Source organism: Corvus kubaryi, unplaced genomic scaffold, assembly GCF_017639235.1.
Source record: "Corvus kubaryi isolate FWS band 111438036 unplaced genomic scaffold, C.kubaryi_AGA036_p1.0 37270, whole genome shotgun sequence".
Classification (NCBI taxonomy): Eukaryota; Metazoa; Chordata; class Aves; order Passeriformes; family Corvidae; genus Corvus; species Corvus kubaryi.
The window spans coordinates 1,567,416-1,584,363 of NW_024581083.1; the positions used below are offsets into that span (position 1 = coordinate 1,567,416).

The 16,948-nt window shown below is 40.5% G+C and overlaps 1 protein-coding gene across 3 annotated transcripts in view; it reads left to right on the top strand.

The window, feature by feature from the left end:
• SLIT3 (slit guidance ligand 3) overlaps positions 1-16,948 on the top strand; it is a 468,178-nt gene that overhangs the window by 304,623 nt on the left and 146,607 nt on the right. For all 3 annotated transcript variants that reach the window (XM_042025380.1, XM_042025382.1, XM_042025381.1), the window contains one exon: positions 11,746-11,817. In XM_042025380.1, the coding sequence (XP_041881314.1) occupies positions 11,746-11,817 (72 nt within the window). The remainder of the gene's footprint in view (positions 1-11,745; positions 11,818-16,948) is intronic.

The following is a 16,948-nucleotide window of genomic DNA, read 5'->3' on the forward strand; positions in this document are numbered from 1 at the left end:
TGTAGGGAAGGAGGGATGACCAACAGACTAAGAGGAGACAAAGTCTCCAAAGAATTTCTTTTCTGCTGAGACTTGACCACAACCTTGCAGCCAGCACCTGCCAAACTGAATGACAGCTCAGCCCATAGGCCCAGCAAAGCCAGGGGATAGAAGAGACCTACTGCCAGCTTCTGGGAGCCTGGGAGGGTGTTGTGACAAACACGTGTGCCGCGACAGCGGCTTTCACTCAGCACAGGGATTGGGCTGCTCTTGGCTCAGGACATGGGCTGGGTAGATGCTTTCTCAGTCATCAGTGACTGGCTGATTCATGCCAGGGAGAGGACAGCTTTCCTGCATGTGTGGATGTGGGCACTGGGGTAAGGGCACTGCCAGCCCTGGCTGTAGTGTTTCAAACTGTATTTGCTTCAACGCCCTGCCTGCCATGTTTGTTTGATGCCTCCCAGTCATGGACAGGCATCAGTAAGTCCCTATTAATCTATTCCCACCTCACAACACTCTTCCTCAGCCCCTTCTTTAGAATGAAGTTTTCATGCTGTTTGTTTATCTCAAACTGATGTACTCATTTTTTATTTATCACTGCAAGCAAGGCTGTATTTTAGGATATGAATTCTGGGCAGCTCTTGCCTGAGAATTTTGTACACCTTAAAACAGTAGTGCAGGGACTACCACTTCTGCCTTTGTGTTTGATAACAGTTGGTGCAAGACTTTCCTGAGTGAAAGCAGGGCACAGCCCCCCAAAGGCAGGACACAGCCCCCCTCCTGCTGCCAGAGAGTGCTTATGCCTGGAGGCAGATGCTGGAGCAGCAACCACTGGCACTGGGTGCTGCTTCACTGAAGGATCTTCAGATTGCTTAAAAGAAGGAATTAATTATTTGCTAAAGCTGGAGGCTGGATTGTGGTTGGGACAGATGCTTGAGAGAATGTAAACTAGCTGGGCCCAGTACAGAAACTGATGGGAAAAGAAGGCTGAACTCAAATGAGAAAACCAAACATGAGGATAAGAATTGGGAACAAAGGAAATTGAGACAGGGTGAGCAAAGTGCTGAGAAAGAGTCTGAGAAAGTCAGGAATATTTGCTGATAAGGCCTGAGATTGGTGGCAGTGAGCCTGGGACACCAGCTGTGCAGGGTGGGCTGCAGGGATGTGGCAAGAGGGCTGGGACACTGGGGCTGGGCAGGCTGTGGGGGCAGGACCGAGGGTAAAGGTGGAGCCAAGGAGTCCCTTCCCACCAGGAAGCACAGGTATCTTGGAAAGCCTTCCTGCTTCCTTAGCACGTACTTGGGAAACACAAGAACAATTTGTGTGTCTGTCCCTGCGCATTAGGGACTATCTAGGCACAGATTGACTATTAACCTACACAGGGAGCTCCTGTTTTCACTGCTGCAATTCCAGTTAGAGAGCACTACAGGGGTCTGGGACTCATACTTCTGTTACACTTGAGTTTCCTTGTGATGGAATTAATTATTTTAGCTTTTGGGTTTGCATCCACTAAATTAAACATATTATTTTTTCTAAAGTAAAAAAAAAAAAATTAGAAAATGCCGAAGTTAATGTTTGTAGCTGCAGTCGTCATTCAAAGCTTTTGTATATATTTGTTGTGGTTTTCACTTTAACAACAGCACAGTCTCATGCTGTTGTTGAAAGCTTGGATTCATTTCTTGTTGTCTAGGGATGCATCAGGGATGTGTAGGGAGGGAGCCTGGGTATATAGGGTCTGTTCACTTGTTGCAGAAACAGGAAAATTGTAAGATGGGGACTGTGGGGAAGATAATCTCATGAATGCTGTTGAGAGAATTGGGTTGTGTCTCTTCTTGCCAGTGGTTTTATTAATTGATTCTGGGCAAGTGACTTGCGCAAACTTTTCATGGGTGGTCACTAGTGATGTAATCTCGAGTTCTGGCTGAGTCAGCTGAGACATTCAGAAGTGTTGAGGACTCACAGCTGCAGCAAAAGTCAACAGGCGCTGTGCTTTGAACACTTTGTGCTGTGCAGAGCTGATTACTCTGAAAAGCCAAGTCTCAGTCCTCTGCAGACTTATAAATCAAACTCCAGAATGTAAAACATATCCTTAAATCTTGAAACAGATCTGAGATCTTTTCACATCAAGTTTGCTTCACCACTGTTATTTAACCTGTCCCATACTCTCTGTCTGGTGAGATGAAGAGAAATATAATTGAATGAGCCAAGAGTAAAGCTGGGTAGGATGTACCTGCATCAGAAACGAGGGCCATTTCTTTAAATGCTGATGCAATTGCTCCAGACAGTAAAGAGGCTGCCATTCCCTCAAGGGTAAGTGCAGCTTAGGCACCCATGTCTGCTGAGATAATACCCACAGCTTTGTCTGACAGCTGAGCGGAGCAAACTGGGATGGCAGCCTTTCCGCCAGCATCTAGGCTTGGCTTAAGGTCAGTTTTACTCACTTGCTCTGCATGGGTTTAGTTTACCATTCTCACTGTTGGTAGCTGAATAGCTGATATTTTTGTAGGTATGAGTAGTGAATGGTCTTGGTGCATAACTCCAACTCTCAGGAAAAATTCTAGAGTTCGAGCACAGGAAAAATGTAATGTTGGTTTTCTCATGGTTCTGGCAAAATGAAGACAAACCTAATTTTCTGCAAGATGATCACTTTGTAATGTAATGTTCTGTTTGTTCTACCTTTAATGAATGGTTTCCTGACAAATTTAAAGTCATGAGGGTACCACTGTGCTGGGCGGTGTTGCAGACCTGTAGGTAGACAAGTTTGCTGTGTTTTTTGTTTCAAGGATTGTCTCGGGAAGAAATTGCCTTCTCTGTTCTTCAATACCTCTAGGAATGTGTATTTCAGGACAGCAAGGACTTCAGCTGGGAATCTTTAGGAAGCTTTTGTGATTTGAAGAAGGTGATGAAAATTTCTGGGTGTTTGAGTTACTGGTACATTCCAAATGAATTTTCCTCCAATTAAAATAAAGTCAGAAAAGCTGTTATAGAAGGATTGAGCACTGGTAACTATTCATTATAATAAGAATAATTTTTCGTTACATAAATTATAAATTAACTACACAACAGCATTTTCGTGTTTATTAACAATTTGAAGTTCTCAGTTTCATAAAGGCCAGAGGTTGTTCTCTTATCAAGAATATTAAGTGTGTAGAAACTGTAAGCTTCATGGATAAAGGAATGACAGTTTTTCTTTTAACACTGTTCTTCCTCCTGAAAGAAAATGATAATAATGTTCCCTGGCTTCCAGTAAATGCTGCAGCTGAAGCCAGCAGAGTATTTTTGAACACTGCAGTAAGTGCTCCATAATTGCCTCTGGTGGCAAGTCCTCTGGCTGGGGAATCAGATTGGCTCCTGTAGTTGAATCATATAATATGATTTTCATTCAGTGCTGTAATTGGCTCTGGACAGCTTCTCATGTCTAACCTGACTAACTGTTTTCTGGATCTCACTAGGCAAACTGTGTCATTCACTCTTACATTCCACAGTAGTTTAATTTGCCAGGCCAAAAATACGTAGAAAATTTTCTGTTGAGTTCAAGACACAACAATAATAAAGAAATAATAAATAAAATATTTTAGATTGATAGTTAGCAGAGAAAATATAAATATATGGAAAATTATAAGAATGAAGGTGTCTTCTGTGCTGAGACAAATTTAGGAAAATAGAAAGCTGCATTTCACAGTTTTAGAAACAAGCAGTAACAGCAGGGAGTTTCTTCTGCAAGATCAAGGCAGATTTATTTCTTACATCTTTACTTTTATTTCTGAGGTTGTGTAACTAATGTCATCCACAAGAACAAGAAGATGGGTTTGTTTTGATAAATCTAGTTTTCATACACATGGTAATTTTCATTTTGGCCGCATCAATTTTTACCCTTTGCACTACTTTTTATAATTGGGAGATTTCTTTTAAAAAAAACTTATGTACAGATTAATTTACTCTGGCAAGCTGTGTAGGAGTAAACTTAAAAGGTTTGAGGTTGTTTTGGTTTTTTGGTTTGGGTTTAGGTTTTTGGGGGGTTTACGCGTGTGTGTGTGTGTCTGTAGTCTCTTTTTCCCAGAGACATCACTTAGTCCAGTATAAACATAAATTAATAATTATTGATAAAAATGAACGGTATAACCAAAAAGGCATGTATCTTTTATCTAATACAAACTTCACTGCAAAGTTTCTGTGTTGCCAAGCAAAGTGAAGACATTGCAATGTATAATCAGTATATGCATTCTTAAAGCTGATTGTGAAGGGGAAAAACAATCACAGAAAATAAAATAGCATAAAATCACAACTTTGACATAAAATATACTAATCAGATTTTTTACTGGATGAAATACTAATTGTCTTTTGGCTAACACGTGTTCTGTTTATTTTGCTTAAAATGATTGTGAAAAGAAGAAAGGATTTGAGGAATGTCTATTGTCAAATGACACAATCTGTTGAGAAAATATTTCAGGTGGCAGAGCTTCAACTACCAGAAAGCCACTTAGTTTTCCTGCTAATTTCTGGTGTTCTGCTTTTTTCTTGTCAGTATTTGGAAATGTGCAGAAAAAACAGATGTTACAGAATGTACAGAGCTCTCAACAATGAATTAGATTAGAGATTAAAAAGATCTTCTTATCTTTTCTGTCAGTTTACTTCCATTTTCACTAACTCTAAAAGAGTAGTTTTGTTTTACAACTTGACAAATGTAATGCAAATCAACTTGAAATCCTCATTGTGAGAAAATGTGGGAAGTGATCAGGGCTGGAAGTTTCTTGAAGTAATTGGAAGCCGATAGAGGGTGGTCAGGAGTGACCTTCTTGAACAATAATTAAATAGCAATGTGATGTATTTAGGGGTCAGTCTTTCTGCGACCTCACAGAGCTCCTCAGTGAGGCAAATATTCTCTGTCTGGCTTGTTAAAAACTATTCCTACAGGTTTATATTTATCAGATTGAACCATTGGTGAATGATTGCTTTCACACAGCTACTAGAGAAACTATCTTGTCTCCCTAATAAGACTTCAAGCTTCAGGAAAAAAAACCAAAACCAACAACAAAAACCTGCAATCCCAAAACACCCCCCTAAAAAACAATTAAAAAAAAACAAACAGTGAAGAGTGCTCATCAGCGGTTTAGGGTTGAGTGAAGCTCTGAGCAGATGCTGTGCTGTGGAAGTGAGTACCAGAACTTCATCCTCTATGCAGCACCCTGTGGGATGGTCTCTGGAGCCTTCTGAACTCCTTGGGTGTCACAAAAATCCAGGAGTGGGATCCATGTCTCTGCTCTTCACTGCACCACAGCATCTCAGAAACACCGACACTCATGAACTCGTGTGCTGATTGAACAGGGTATGGAATTACCAGCAGGGACCTGGAAATTGCCAAATCTCTTCAACTTAAGGGCTCTGTTTCCTGCATTTGTGTTCACAGCCACAGGCCTGCATAGTGGTAAAATTCTTCCTGCAAATCCTGATCCCAAGTCCACATGACCCAGCAAAGTCTGCTGAGATGGGAAATTACCTGTCTAGTCTATAAAAAGAGCAGGGAGGCATTATTTTGTATTCTACCCCCAAAAGAGCTTCTAATTAACCTTTAACATCCTCACAGGTAATGGCTCAGTGGAGCTCACCTGGAGACTCCGCTTTTACATCTGGGCACAACGCAGCAGCAGTCCCTGCAGTCATGGAATTGCAGTGGGAGGGAGCTCAGAGCTCAGGGGGGGCTGCACCGCCCTCCAAAGATAAAATAAGGAAAATATATGGATGAGAGTGGCAGGAACAGTGAGAGGTGATGAGAAGGGCCAAAAATTCCCACCACAAATGCGGAGTATCACAGTGGTAGATGGAGAAACTTTGAGGTTTGGCAGCACAATGCTGCGTTCTGTGTTTACGTGGTTAGAGAGACATTGGTGTTTTGTCAAAGGATGTTTTGTGAAATATCAGTCTGCGGATTTCTCTGGTGTTTCCTGTTTGTCTGTACTGTATTTAATGCAAAATTAACGCGCTACAACAGAGGTGATGGATTCCTAATGTGACTGCCACCGCAAATTCAGTGGTTACCAGCTGATACTTGAGCAACTGCTCAGCTGCAGTTGTGTCAGCTGAAACTAAATTCACTGTGGTGTGTCAGAAGATCCAATGTCACTAGCGCTGCTTTTAGAATAACACCATGGTATCAGGGAGCATATCGAAACATCTGTTTTCATTCTGAAAGATGTCTTTTGGTGAGCAGAATTATCTGTGTATCTTCCTAGGTAGATTTATGTTGACAAGTCCCTTCATTGTTGATAGGATTTTGTCTCTTGAAGATCTGCCCTCAGGTGAGTTGTTAAGAAGCAGGCCTGTCTATAGAACTACAGCAGGAGCTCGACTGCTAGACCCTGAAAATAAGCACCAAAGGGAACACGAAGGGAAACTCCAGTTATCACCTTATATCAATACAGGTGGATGGTTTACTGGCTCTCAGCTCTCCATTTCCTTAGGCTGACTCCATAAGAGGGACTTATAATGCCTATTACTAATTTTATTTGGAAGTCATTCAGGTGCTGTGATGAAAGGCAGCAGTATGAAAGTCTTGGAGGACCATATGTGTTCAGGGCTTTTATAGTGGTGGTAGTGTGGCTGGGGTGGAGGTTGAAGGCTGTCACTGTTAAAACCAGCAGTAAGCACAGACTTCTACAGTCCTCAGTGTCCTGCCATCCCAAAGCACTTTGTTTTCTACCTGAGGACTGAGGAGTGAGAGACACAAAAAGCTGTTTTCTGGGATATAGGTCCATGAGCACTTTCTGAAGCAGCAGGACTGCAGGGTTTGGCCTTGCACTGTGGCTGTTGAGTGTTTCGCTGCTGAATGAGCTGCAGGCCCTGACTGTGTGACTGCAGGGCAGCATTCCTCCCTTCCCCAGCCAGGGCACCTCCTATCCGGGGCTGGCTTTGGGTAAATACCTTGGTGCAGCTACCCAAACCTGTTGTGCGTGGTAGGAATAAAGCTTGTGTTTCAGATGAAGAGGCAAGAAAGGTGTCAGGGCAGGGATCAGCTTTAGCTCATATCTGTAGTGAGAAGACCAGATTTTAAGTATGATTTATTCACTTTGAAAACTGAAAATATACCTGAGGCCAAAATGCATGATAAGATATCAGAGCCCAAAATGTGAGATGAATGTACAATAAAATGTAAAATAATGCAAAAAATGAGATAAAATAATATGTAAAATATGATGAGAAATACATAAAATAAAATAATGGTCCAAGTAGGTTTTTATAATCCAGTTGTTCTCAGTCCCTGGATTGATTGTTATGTGCCCTAGAAATTTCCTCCTTCCTAATACAAACAGTTCTCCCCAGCCCCAGGTTTTGTCACCGTGGGGGATGCAAATGCTCCTTCTTTCCCCCACATAGTCCTTAACCAGTTCCCTGCTTATAGGGCAGGAGGAAAACAAGGGTTTTGCCCTTCCCACCACCCTACACACAGGCTGAGTGTGTCCTGCCAGGCATGAGTGTGCCACAGGTTTGTGCTGTTCTGCTCTGCTCTGCTCACACATTCGCTCTCTTGGAGGTGGCTTTGCTTCTTGGGGGTTTGGTTCCTGGCAGCCTGAGCAGTGCCAGCCCAGCAGAGCCCCCGACCCAGGGAGCAATCTGGCTCATCCACTCGCTCTCTGTGTGCCAGCAGGAGAGTCCCTGCCTGCCCCGTGCAGGGGGACGTTTGTGACACGGCTCAGGCAGGAGCTCGTGGCACTGTTAATAGAGCATGGCTGTCTCATTTGTAGGCTCTATTCATCTGACGGCTGAGAATTATCAGTACTGATGCTTCACTCCCTCTCTTTTTCTCCAAGGTAGTGATTTGTCTATGTTATGGGTAGGTAAGCTTGACAAAACACTGCACATTAGCAGCTGAGACAGTGTTTGAAATGGGAAAATTGCTAGCAAACTGCTCCATTAGAGACCCAAATAACAAATTCTTTCTTTCCCTCAATGAAAGGAAGATAGTTAAGGCCCAAATTAATACGTCTGTCTCCCCAACTCTGAAGGGGGAATCACTCTTCAAGATGAATGGCTTCATCACTCCTGAGTGTGAGCTGGCTCTGCTAAGTCCCTGTTAAGCAGAGTTTTTTATCCTTTGTGTTTTGCTATCCTGGGTGTGAGCAATACAGGCGCCACAGGAGGAAGTGATGAAAAGATTTGCACCTCAGTGAACTTTGAGATGGATTAGCATAGGAATCTAAGTGCTTATTCTTCACCCCGGGATAGTTTTTCATCTTTACCTGCATGGTTTCCCCGTGTTTGTTTTGTTATGGTTTTTTTTTCTCTGATATGTTTACTTTTTGCTCTCATTGCTGCAAAGTCGTTTAAAAGAAGTGGGAAGACGGAGGACTTTATCCTGCCTAGCATCATGTTATTACAAGAAAAAGTGGATCTGAATCCACTGGGCCCTCATACTTTCCAATCTCTGATGATATATTAGAGAAGAGAAAGGAAATTGTTCTGTCCTTTGATGTTGTTGTCAAAGCCTCTAAAATAAAGCTCGGAGAGGCAGACAGAGCATTGCTGTGTGTCAGGAGGGGGGAGATGTGCACTCAGCTGGCAGCAGGCGACATGGCATGACCACACGGGGAACAAAGGAGGAACAAAAGCCACTGGGAGTTTGAACATGGCCAATTCATTTTATCAGTTTTGTGAATTCCACTTGGTGAGTCTCTTAAATAGATCTGAATATGAAGTACCACAGGAGAATCGAGAAAAATTTTGTTGAGTTGTAAGAAACCTTAAATGGGAGGGGGCGTAGTAGTTTAAATTATCAAAATTTAGCCTTTTAGCACTGTGTGCCTTGTACAGATTTCTCAAATGTATTGTAAAATTATTTTATAGTATAATCTGGTAATACCCTCAAAAAAATGAAATCCCAGATGTTGCTTTGCACTAGCACAGATGGTTATAGTGTATGACAGCACTCCATCGTACAGGGATAGACCATAAAAACACAATTTTCCAAAGGTCGTGTTCTAGGTAACCCAGGTAATCTTCTCTGAAATAAAATGTGGCTGTACATTTTACACTTTTTCACTTTTTGGAGGAAAAAATGACAACATTAGGGAAGAGTACTGGTTTTGACTTTATTTCAAAGATGGCGCCTCTAGAGCACTTTCCCATTATATGGTTTCTAATTAAGCCTTCATCACCCTCAAATTGCCAACACCCCTTCTGGCAGAACCTAGAGTTTCTTGAGATTTTTAATCCTCTGCTGTATTTGACTTGTCATGTATAGGCTAAGATGAGGTGAAAGAGTGAAGTATTAATACAAACAATGTGTTTTCTGTTATTTTACTTGTGTAACTGCATTGTGTTTTTCAGGCTATGTCTGCCGTTCTATAACATGCATTTATGTAAAAAGTAAATAGAAGTTGGATTAGTCCCTCATTCTGGTAAAGCACAGGCTTAGTTAATGCAGCACTGGCCTTCCTGCTCTGTTTTGTGCCCAAGCTGGAGCCCACCTGCAAACACACCCTAAGAGAGCCCGTGGTGCTCCTGTGGTACCATCTGCAAGGTGGAGTGCACTGAGCAGAACGTGTTGTGTGCAGTCTTTAGTCCTTCATTTGCAAAGGGCTTCATGGAAGAAAAAATTGTCAGGCGCTACGGTGAAAATACAGCAGCAGATGACAAGAGCCTTGTCCATCTATTTCTGTGCAGGCCATCTGCTCCAGATTTTGTAGGAGAGGGTGAAGAGTTCACTAGGTAGCTTCAGAAGGCAACTCTCTAATAACTCCTGTTTCGGTCTTCCTCTCCATTTTTTCTAGAAATGTACTTTTTTTTAGTTTTATTTTTTATTTTTTATTACTTGGGACCTGTGGCTATTCCAATTTTGGACTTTTTTTTCACCCTATAAGGGTAGAAAATTCTGTGTGTATTTCCACCCTTGAGTCACTAAAATTGCCTCGGAATTTTGCTTGTAAAAAGCAACACGTCGTCCCCCCCGCCACCCCACATCCCACCCCACATCCCTGTATTTGGGTTTCCCTGTAAGGACTGCTGTGCTACCCCGGTGTGCAGGATGGGTGGACTCCCAGTTTCCATCCCCAGGGCCAGGGAATCAGGCAGGCATGACCCTCTTTTGTTCCTAGAAGTGTCTGCACAGAAACACTTGGGAGGAGTTAAACACCCGACTGGCAAGCTGACAAAAAGCCTTTATGGGAAGAGTGTGTGCTGCTAATTCTGGTGACAAACACCCAACAATAGTGGCGTGCTGGAGCTCACAGCAATTTGCATTTCACTGTGGACTTGCCAGAAATGAAGCGTGTTATATTTAGACCAACTGGAAGGGAAATCTCAGACACTAATTCAAATCACAAAACAAGGAATAGAATTAACTCTGATCACAACCTTTAAAAAATAGACGGCTACAGAAATAAAAGAGGGCGAGCACATTGGCTGTATAAGTTGACTGAGCAAATATCAAAATATTTGTACTTAAATAGCTTCTTAGAGTAGAAATGAACTGGCAAATTATCTTATTTTCAAGGGGATTTTTTTCTTTTGTTTATGAAAGCACAGATCACCAGAGGGATAGAGAGCTTGCACGTTTGCTCTCTACTATTCCCTAGTACTTTACAAACCTTGATTTACTTCTCCCTTCTCGCATTTCATTTTATCATCATTCCTGGTTCTAAATTTTTTTTCCTCCTCTCTGCATTGCTGCAACTTGGAATGACTAGAGTGCATCATTCCATCATTCCAATATGTTTTTGTATTTCAATTCTAAGCCATTTTCAACCACAGATTTTTTACTATTTAAACTGTTGCTTTTTATGACACTTTGGGGAAAAAAATACACAACGTTTCAATAATAACTAAGAGCAAGGTAAAACCACATTTTGGTCTCAGTCCCAACTCAGTAGAAGTTTAGCTCCACCATGGTCAGTGGAATTTGTTGTTTGAGGATCCACTTTTACATTTCTAATTGAGACAAACATTTAGAGTTCATCTGAGGAGAAGCCATTCCTCATAGCAGGAATTCAGGGAACTTGCTGACAAATACTCAAAAGTACTACTGGGAAGGAACAGAAATTAATCTCAGTGGTTACTGTATGCAGTATCTTAAAGCTGCTTACATTTTATGTTAGTGATACACGCATTTATGGTACTTCATAAAGAATACTTCTTTCAAGCCAAATCTTGGAAATAAAACCAGCAGCATTTTCATGTAGTCTGGACCATATTTTAGAAAAACTTCAGTATTTGGTAGTTGGAATAGGAAGATGCAGGGGTTTTTTTTACTGTTTTAACATAAAATACTCCCCACCCTCTTAAAAATCTGAATTCATCTTGCAGAGAATTCACTTTGGTTTTTAGCATGTTCCCACAGGTTGTTGCTCCTGAACTGGTCTGATTTTATTATTAATCTGCTTACTAAGCTGTCACAGCCTAGACTGACTTTCAGTTTAGATAGCTACATTCTATTTACAACAGCTAGTCAGGGAAAGCATCTGTATTTTCTATTTTCTACCTTAACTTTAAAATATGCCTACTATTCTTTATTAATTCCATGAGCCTTAAAAGTGCAATTTCCTTAGCTTGTGGCATTTTTTGTATACCAATTTAGTGCAACCAAAGAGATTATTTCATTTTTCTAAGTCATTTTCTCAGTATTTTCTCTATTTAGTGGACTTCAAAATAAAAGCATGTTTTGCATAAAACCCTGTAAAATTGCTTTATATTTATATAAAATGTGCTGTCGTATTTAATGTGATTCCTGTCCTGTAGCTGCGTAGTTAACATGTATATTGCTTTGTTTGTTTTCAGACGTTTGGAACAAAACCTCATCAAAATCATTCCCCCTGGAGCTTTCACCCAGTACAAGAAGCTTAAGAGAATGTAAGTTTTAATAAGACCAACATGCAAGAGCAATCATGAATCTTCTCGCTTCAAGTTCAATATCTTCATTTTAGAAACATATCTGCAATTCTGTGTTGAAATCACTGGGGATTGCATAAATCATCTCTTCAGAGAGTGAGCAACAATGGAATTTGGTTCAGGATGCCTAACAGTGCATGAAATCCTTAATAATGCTTAATTTCACTTCCTATTATAAACGATGTGATTTAATTAGTTGTTAGTCTGTTCAAACTTCAAATCTGCTTCTTCAGAAAAGATTTGAAGTTCTGTTTTTTTTTCTCATCCGTTCTGGTGCCTGTTTGCAGCACGTCAGGGTGGCTGACCCCAGTTATAGCAGGAGTGACATTCTTGCAGAGCAGTGAGGATTTTTTTGTAGTGCCTTTGATGTCCTGATATTGAAATGGTTTGACTGTTTAGAGGAAAACAAAGAAACCTGCTGGAGCTTGTTTTCTCTGTTGCTTAATCACCAGTAGATACCCAGATAATTCTTTCTTTTATTACCCCTTGTGTTTTCGCTTTGGATTTAAAAAAAAAACAATCCTGATGTGTAGCAGTGCTGTCATGCAGATAACATGGGGCCTTCCCCCAGTCAGGTTTTTCTTTCATTTTTGAGTGATGTATGAGAGATGATGTGGCAGTTGCACGATGACACAACGGTAAACCAGGTTACCCCTACTTCAGCACAGTATGGAGATAATTGACATTGCCACCAGAGCAGTAACTTCCAGAAGTCATTCAGGCTTTGTAGCTCAGTGCTAATGCTGATGAAAAAGTGTCTTTGCAGGTCTTCTCTGATATGAACAACACTGGAATTAAGACACTGTCAGCTCATTTCACAGAAGACACTGGATTATCAGATAGCTGATGCTTTGGGAAACTGAAATGAGCTTTCACCATACCATTGGTTTTAGGGCAAAATTGCTGTGTTTTCCAGTCCAAACTTAGCAAACTTCCTAGAGCTGAAGAGCTGTAAATATGGATCTTAATATTTAACAGGTCAAATCATCAATCTTAGATGGTCTCTATTCTTCTGTCTCACTTTCAATATAGCTGTATGTATTTTTAAAGAAGTACTGTATTGGATAGTAAGACGGTAATTTCAGTGAATAATGATGGATCCCTTTTCAGTGACCTAACTTGTAACTTTTTTATTATTAAATTCTAAGGTGTGACTAATTTTAGATTTTTGCAATGTTTTACTGTCTTTTCATTTTTCATTGATTGGCAAACCCTAGTTTTATGGGAGTTGACCAAAAAAAAGTTCTTTAATGGGACTAGCTGCCCAATCCAATGTAGCACTTCTATGTGAAATGATTAATGCTAGAATTTCACAGCAGAATTCCATTAGCAAGTTGTGTTAACAGCTTTTTGGGGTATAATTGGCATACTCATTGAGATCTGAACTCATAATTAGATAATAAGTTATTGTGCCAGATGATCTGTGCCAAAGCTTAGTTAATGCGACGGGATCCTGTGGGAGAACTTGGGACAGGTATTTGGGCTGCAGAATGTCCCATAACAAACATGTTTTGCCATTTGTTTATCCACCTGTCTCCTTGTTAAAGGTTTGTTCTGAGGCTCTGAATTGAGCAACAGTTCTGTTACACATAGTTTCATTGAGAACATTTGTTTCAGTATTTAAAGAGATTATTGACACCATCTTTTCAAGATTTGTTAACACAAAAATGTACTTTGGTGAAAAGATTATCTCTTAAAACAAAGGAATCATCCATCCTTTCCTTTAGAGGAAGGATATGTTCAATATCACCGAAGTTGTTGGCCTTTCTTCATTTATGTCACTTTGATTTCAATGAGCAGTGCCATAGCAGGAAGATTGTCAATCCAATTAATGGAGGCCCTATTGGGGGTACAAATGAAGAACATTTATATAATTGTTGTTATTATTGCTATTAACTACTATAATAATATTTTTATATCATTCAGAGGATAGTATTAGCATAACCCTGTAAATGGTATTGTATTTTTCTCTTTCTGGTGAATAAATATGTAAGATAGTGATAATAGTCCTCATTTGCAACTCTGTACTCTCTGTATTTTGATTTTTTACTGAGCATTTCCTGCAAGATAATGAAGTTTCTTTTCCTTAACTAATTGGATAACTGAGATTAATTATTAAATTAGGTCCACTTGTCCAATATAATCTTGATATGACTTGATATTATTAGGTCAAGATGATAGCAGAAAATGTATATTAATTCAAGTGTTATACTTGCATATAGCTGAAGTTTGCTGTTTAGAATGTCTCTTCAACGACTTCCAGGATGGGAGAGTTATTTTGGTGATTGAGTTTTAGTAAAGGAGTTGAAATCTATTTTGTCTTGAACTTAATCGTAATTGCCCACATCTCCTGTCTTTGCTCTTCTGAGGATTTTAACTAACAAGTTTGTAGAGCAAGAGTAAGAACCAAGTACATGAAATAACTTTGAAAGATGTGGTTGCACCTCTCTAGCTCTGATGCTTGTAGTGGCATTTCATGTTGTCAGATGAATTTTACCACATTTTAGCAGAAAACACATTGAGATTTCACAGGCTTCCCAGTAGCTCTGTGGAGTTGCTACATTTTTAAGCAGCTTCTAAAAACTAAACCATATATGACGTGGATTATGCTGAGTACTCTTGTCAAATGAGAACCATTTTCCAGTCCATTTTATATGTTAGAGATAATCGAGTAATCTGTTTTTAATAATGTTAGTCAACAAAGAGAATATTCAGCCAATGCTATTAGTTTTGCATTTGGCTGCATCTAAAAATAAATCTGTTTTGTTTCAAAACCTTTTACAGTGAAGATATTTAAGCCATACAGTCATGTGTTACTCAGCAACTTGCAGGGTATCCTTGCTCCCCTGGCACAAAGTCAAAACCAATTTATGTCCCTCACTGGTGACTGAGCACAGCCACCCTCCAAGGTGTGCAACAGCCTTTTCAGAGATTTCCACCGTGCTGTCAGAGGTGCAGGGAGGGAGTATGAGGTGACTGATGTCATCCCTGCCTGAGTGGAATCCTAATAATTTTATTACATTTCCAGTTGAAGAGGCACACTTCACCTGAGTGATTCAGAGATACCCTAAACCATGAAAATGAGCCTTATGTCATCTAAATTGTCTTAGTTGTGCAGCTTAGAAAAGCCTCTCTCTGGCTTGATGTAAATGAAACACAGAGTAGTGCAATCCTACCAGATCAGGCCAAACAAAGGGAACAAAAATACAAGGACAAAATTGAATCCCTTTCTCTCAGTCAAGTCAGAAGGAGATGGAACCTCCTTATCCAACAGCAGTGGAACTTGGGCTCTAATGGAAAGGAAATAATGTGTCTAATTATCTTCTAATGCTGATTGTAGTGCATCTGCATGAAGTGAGTGTCGTCGCCCAGCATGACATTTCTGCACATTCAGGCACCATTAGTTATACACTCATTAGCGTCCAGACATGGGGAGAGAGGAAGGATGGAAAGGTTGAGACGTAGCAAATCAGTAAAACAGTGCTGAAATCTTTCAAAAACTAGATGCCCCTTTTCAGATGCTTGTCATTGTTCAGCAAACTCACCTTTCATGTGGTTTTAACAGATTTTAATACATTCCTCAATAAATACACAGGACCGATCATTTCATACTTCTGCTTACAGATAAATAGCAGCAGTCAGTCTAAACAAGTTTCACTAAAACCTGTATAAAAATAAAAATACATATTCCTACTTTCACGGTGGCAAGTTTGGCTGCTGTAAGTTGAGCTGCAAAACCAAAACCTTCAATGAATTCTGTCCTGCTAGGCAGGATGTTGTCAGAGCAATTCTTATGAGTTTTAAAAAAGAATCAAGCCTTAGAAAGGGACCAAGAAAACCAAACAAAAAAATCCCACTTTATATAGCTAGATTTGAAAAGAGTTAGAGGAACTCATTGAAATTTTAACCAACTTAATTTGTAGCTCAAAAGATGTAGAGAATGGAAAACCTCCTTACTTTCTGATTAGTAAGTTCTCATTCAAGTCATGTTTATTTAGAGTCTGCTTGGATCCATAGCATGTGCCCCAGTGGAAATATCAGTGAAGATGTACATGAAATGCTGTATTGCTTCAGCTATCAGTGAAGAGATTGGATGCTACTGGTACAAGCTGATGTCAGCTGTCAGGGAGTGCAGCAAGGTGGCTGAAAGTCATGTTCCAGCTCAGCACCTGGTTGAACTCACGGGCAGAAAATCTGGATGACAGTGACAGTCACGATGAGGCATCCAGCTCTGAGCACCTGAGTGCCAAGTGTAGTAAATCTGGCTCCTTGTATAAAGTTCCCGTGGCATAGTCTGTATTTATCTTCATGTTGTTGGCTGGTTATGATTCAAATTGAAGAGTATTTTCCAAACCAGGAGCACACTTTACTTTAAAAATACAGCAGGCAATACTGAATCCCACTCTCACTGTAGCCAAAAGGGTGAATCTTGTGGGCTCCCTGAGAGGGTCTGCAGCACGCTGGGTGTCCCCACAGTGCTGCTGGCTTCAGAGCTCCACAGTTCCCTTTCAGATGCTTGAAAGCTTTCCCCAGTGTCTGAAAACTTCACCAAATCCAGGCCATGGTAGATTTTGAGCTCCTTGTTTTCTCTAGGCCATTAAAGCCCAGACCCCAGTGGAACAGTGCCGAGCTCCCCATGGACACTGGTTGCTGCTTTGGGATCAGGGGCTGGGCAGTCTGCGTGATCCTCTGTACTGTTATAAAGTTGGCCTTCCATGCCTGCATTTAAACATTCAGACAACCCTTACGCTTTGGCATGGGCTGTTCCTCATGCTTGAGGGCCACCCCACAGGGTGGCAGAGCCATCTCCAGTATTAATGGGTCTTGGGATGGTTTTATCATCACTATTGTTCTTCATAAAAACCTTTTTTTTCATGTCCATAGAATGAAAGACAATATTAAGAAGCACGCTCTCTATTGAGGCTGTGGTCTGTCATACTGACTGATGTTTTCTGATCCTTCCTGGAATTTGCCTATCTCTACCCTGACATAGTTCATCATTTCTCTGAAATAATATGATCATTTATTTCTGGTTTTATATCAGGTGTGTTCTTCCAATAAGCTACAGCTAAAATACTTTCATCAGATTCCT